General features: G+C 38.0%; 1 protein-coding gene across 1 annotated transcript in view; it reads left to right on the top strand.

Annotated features, from left to right (window-relative positions):
- Positions 1–3836, top strand: part of RYK (receptor like tyrosine kinase) — a 79496-nt gene extending 75660 nt beyond the window's left edge. Inside the window, exons 14-15 of the mRNA XM_019654582.1 lie at positions 1620–1756; positions 2690–3836. Of these exons, the coding sequence (XP_019510127.1) occupies positions 1620–1756; positions 2690–2801 (249 nt within the window). The 3' untranslated portion in view covers positions 2802–3836. The remainder of the gene's footprint in view (positions 1–1619; positions 1757–2689) is intronic.
- Positions 3837–4831: the final 995 nt, after the last annotated feature.

Here is a 4831-nt window from a genome sequence, read left to right as displayed (position 1 = left end):
TGTTGGCAGCTCAGCGGCTGCTCAGCTCGGGCTGGACTCGAACCGCTGCTGCTCAGAGCTCAAACTCTTGAGCTAGCTCTTAACCAAATGAGCCACTCGGCCGGCCCAAGAAAATTTTTTAATGAAAAGGTACCTAGTTGTTACTCATGTTTTCAGCACTCTTCACTCTTTGTGTAGGTCCAGATTTCCATCTGATATTTATTTCTTTCCAAGTGAAGAACTGCTTTCATGTGTTTTTCAGTATAGATCTGCTGGTGACATATTCTGTCAGCTTTAGTTTGCCTCAAAAACTATATTTGCCTTCAGTTGTGAAATATATTTTGGTTTGGTATAGTATTGTCGATTGATAATTTTTAAAATATTCTAAAAGATATTATTCTGTTTTCTTGTTTGCATAGATTATGATAAGAGAAAGCTATTGTTCACTAATATAAGGCTTTTTTAAAAGTCCATGTAATTTAGGGAGTATTTCTGGATTTTATTGAAAAATAGTAACTTAAAATTTAATACACTGTGCTTAGATTAGTAAACAAACTTATTTTTGACTTGTGTTTTTTCATCTTTTGTTCTTTTTTTCCTCCTTCACACAACAAAATGTTTTGTTGGAGGCTAGTCACTTCTGTGAGCCTCAGTTTCCTCACCTGTAAAATCATGCTGCCAGTGATTCTCATAGGTTTGTTGTGAAAATGAAGTGAGATAAAGAATGCAAAATGTCTAGAATGTGAAAAGACTCATATACACGATACCCTGGTACACAGAATTTCTCCAATGTACCTAATTTCTGACCTCGAGGTTCACGTGTGGCAGCACATTGGTGGGAGTCCCCATTCTGGGTCTTTCCAGGCCACGTGGCAGCAGCTCTGTGTAGACTCATTGCCTGCCCTACACACTTCGCTGGGAGCCACGTGTAGCTTAATTGGACTATGAATGAGCACTGTTGCCACTACTTAGGATTTCTGCTCCTACCAATAGTTCACGTATTGATTTTAAATAAATCTGATCTTTTACTCAAGCAAGGTTGGAAGATATTTTTTTCAGGATACTTTCACCTGTTGATTTAAATTATTTGAATAAAGTAAAAATCCATGACATCTTATATTTTACATAATTTGCATATTTCACTTGTTCACCATGTTCTTTCCTCCATCCAGTTAGGCTAAAGTTATATTCAGTTTCCACTTCTGAATTACGCATATGAGTTATAGCATTTAAAGCAACAAACTTTCTATTAGGAAACCTGTAATTAACAGTTTTGGGTGGTGGGGCTTATAATCAACAGTAAAAGCAGTTTTTCCCCAATGGATCTAATTAGCATATACAGTGATATTTACATTAAAGGACACATTCATTAAAATGCTTTTTTTTCTGTCCTAGCAAGATAAGCTAACTGGATATGGTTGACTTCTTTTTGTAGATAATACTGGGTTGTCAGAAAAGTCAGTGCATTTTTGCAACGGAAAAGCATAGAAAAAATATGTCATGACGTTTGACAACCCAATATTTTGCTTTCCTTAAGAGTTGGTTGATCTGCTATTTTGGGGCCATACCTGGCCACAGGCAGCAGCGCTTTGAAAAGTATTTTAAATATCCCCTCCTTGTGTTGCTGCTCTTCTCCTCAGTGGGCCTTCGGAGTGACGCTGTGGGAGCTCATGACTCTGGGCCAAACACCCTATGTGGACATTGACCCCTTTGAGATGGCCGCGTACCTGAAAGATGGTTACCGAATAGCTCAGCCAATCAACTGTCCTGATGAACTGTAAGTTTTTCTGAGCTTAAAGACATGGGTTTGATTCCTTTTACAATGTTGGGATGAAATAAAAAGAGCAGGTGTCCATAGTCATCCAGAGACTTCTCTTTAGAGAATAATGACTCTTTGGACTTGAATTAGACCTTTGTAGAGAACCACAAAGTCAGCCAGACCCATTCACTGTTTAATGCATTGACATTAGGACTTTTGTGTCTTATATTTGTAGTGTTTATTCTAATCCAAGAGGCTAATATACATAGTGAGAAAACACTGAATATTATGTGGGTTACTCTGTATAGAGGGAGGACCTGACTCTTACTTATAGAGCCTTAAGGACATACTTAGTTATAAAAAGCCTGTCTCATTGTCATCTTGCCTTGCCAGTTGGTGTCAACTGATATATAAAGATGTTCTGGGCTAGCTAGTGAGATAGTCCCTGTTTGCTTTCATCACATAGCTAGTCTTCCCATATAATTGGATAGGGGTAACCTGGAGGGGCTAGTCAGGTAATTGAGGTCACAGGTGAGTGTGGTCTGAGTTCCAGAATCACTTGAAGGTTTCTACACCACGGCAAGGTGGCAGCTTTTGCACTAAATTTACTGTAGGTTCAGGGTTTTCAGAGCTTGGATAAAGCTTCCTCTTCCTCCAAATTCTTTCTCTCAGAACTTAAATACAGGATAATACAGGTATTTACATGAAATCTCTTTATTTGCTGATATATTTTCATATGCTCTCATGAAGAATTGAAATCTACATGTAAAATCCAGATAATTCACTTTAGCTTCTTTTCATTTTAAAACTGCCAAAAGATAATAATTTGATTGATTTTTATGTCATCCTCTCCACACCCACATTTATACAGAAAACATAACTGGCATCAAATTGATCAGATTAGGAGTACTATAGCGTCACTTGCCAATTTTTCCATTTTTGTCACTGCAGGTTTGCCGTGATGGCTTGTTGCTGGGCCTTAGATCCGGAGGAGAGGCCCAAGTTCCAGCAGCTGGTACAGTGTCTCACAGAGTTCCATGCAGCCCTGGGGGCCTATGTGTGACTCGCCTCTCACAGTCCCACAGCATCCAGGCGGAAGGTGCCTGTCAGGGCTCGCTTGGAGCCAGTCACGGACGCTTCATCCATGACACACAACGCCAGCAGGAGCACATTTGTCTTCCAGAACACCGTGCCTTAGGAATGCTTAGAATCGGAACTTTTTAAGACACACTTAATAATGTGGAATATTTTCTAGGTATCAGTTTTATTAGGTTGAACTGAAAAGGTTTTTGTAAATTTTGGGGCCAAAAAATTTTAAAACATAGTTACTTTGGACTAGGGGTACATTCTTACAAAATAAATAAACAGTTTTTAAAAATTGTTTAAACACAGATATTTGGAATAGCTATCTTAGTGCCAACTGCTTTTTATTTTTTGACTTCATCAAGGTAATGTAGGTGATTCACCTTTAAAGTTTTAAAAATATTTATCACTAGTCTTGGGAATGGTTTGTCTTCCAGTTGCATTACTTTTTCCTAGGAAAAGGAAAACAGCATAAAAAGATGTCTGGTTTGTCTTACAGGAAAGGGCAATATTGGAGGAAGAAAACGTAACGAAAAGCTAAAGTATGAAAAAATAAATTAAAAAAACCCAACTTATTAGAAACAGAAACTGCCCTTTCGTGGAAAATTGTGTTTTTTTTTTAAATTTTATTTTTTTAATGAAAAGGCGTTCTCCTCTTTTATTTTGGGGGAAGTAGGAGCTGAATTCATGGAATCATCTTAAATTTGGCATAAATTAGCATTTCCATGAGCTAGAAGTGGGTTTTGGGGGCAGGTGAGTAGTAAACAGGGGTGATTTTATTTATTTTTACTCTCTGGAAAAGGTGATAATACAATTTCAGAAAGTGAAATCACGTTTCTAAGGTTAAGAATCCCTTTTATTGCACCTAGAATAGTGCTATGCACAGAGTAGGTGCTTGAGTTGTTGTGGGTTAAAAAATGTAAACTGGTAAGTTTTGTGCTTATCTTCAAGGCTGGCTTAAGTATAAAACTGTTTTATAAAACACTTGAAAAATTAAAGGATTTGTTTTATATTATGGCAGTATTGAAAATATTGTTCATAATGAATGAATGGTTGTGTCTGGTAAGTCTTTGAACATGCAACTGCTAGACACCATGTTTTATTTCACGGGTGCTTCACTCAGGCTTCCGGTCCCTAACACAATTACAGCTAGCTGTACTCCACCTCCAGGTTCTAATAAGTTGGAATTGTTATTACTAGGAAGTGTCACAACATTGAAATTTTTCTCCAGAGCCATTAAATTAGGGGATGTATTATGTACTGTGTTTGGTTATAGTTGGCCAAAGGTGTAGTTGGGCCTCCTGATAGCCAGGGCTGGAGGTGCGTGCCTCACAATGTGTAGCTGTTGGAGACTTTCACTGTTCTTAAAGCAGCTTTGTGAATCAGCAGTACACATCTAAAGAAAGAGCCCACACGGTCCGTGTCCTGCCACAGCAGGCTGAGAGCATGATTTTCCTGTGTGCCATTTATGAACGCTGGTTCTTTGGTTTTAGGAAGTACTTGGCCCCCTGAGTGGCCAGTTTTTTAAAAGCTCTTTGCACTGTAAGTTACACATGTTTCTGTTCACAACCTGTAATCGTAGAAGGCATTCAACCGACACATATTATATTTAGCACTAACTATGGTATTACGCACATGGAGTGGTTCAGCTCTAGCATCCCTTACAACAACAGTTTGTGCATTTTTTTGTGTTCAGGTTAATGCATTGTTTACATATCACAGTTTTATGTACAAGATCAATTCAAAAGAAACAGTACTGACATCTGAATTCTATTCCATATTAGGAAGTAGTAAGAGGTGCTCTCGGCTCGGATGTATGGTGCCTTTAACCTTACCTTTTTGTGTTTGTAAGCTGTTTTATGTATGTGCACTTGTTTTAGTAAGTGGTTTAAGAGTTTAAAGAGAGTTTTGCTGAGCTACATGGTGGGGAAAAGCAGTTATAAGAATTTCATAGCTGGTCTTTTTCTAGTTTTGTCATAGACTGTGAATGTTACTGAGCAGATTTTGCAG

This window comes from Hipposideros armiger, unplaced genomic scaffold (genome assembly GCF_001890085.2).
Source record: "Hipposideros armiger isolate ML-2016 unplaced genomic scaffold, ASM189008v1 scaffold_226, whole genome shotgun sequence".
NCBI classification, from domain to species: Eukaryota; Metazoa; Chordata; class Mammalia; order Chiroptera; family Hipposideridae; genus Hipposideros; species Hipposideros armiger.
Note: the sequence above shows the minus strand (reverse complement) of the source record. Positions and strands in the feature narration are given on the sequence as shown.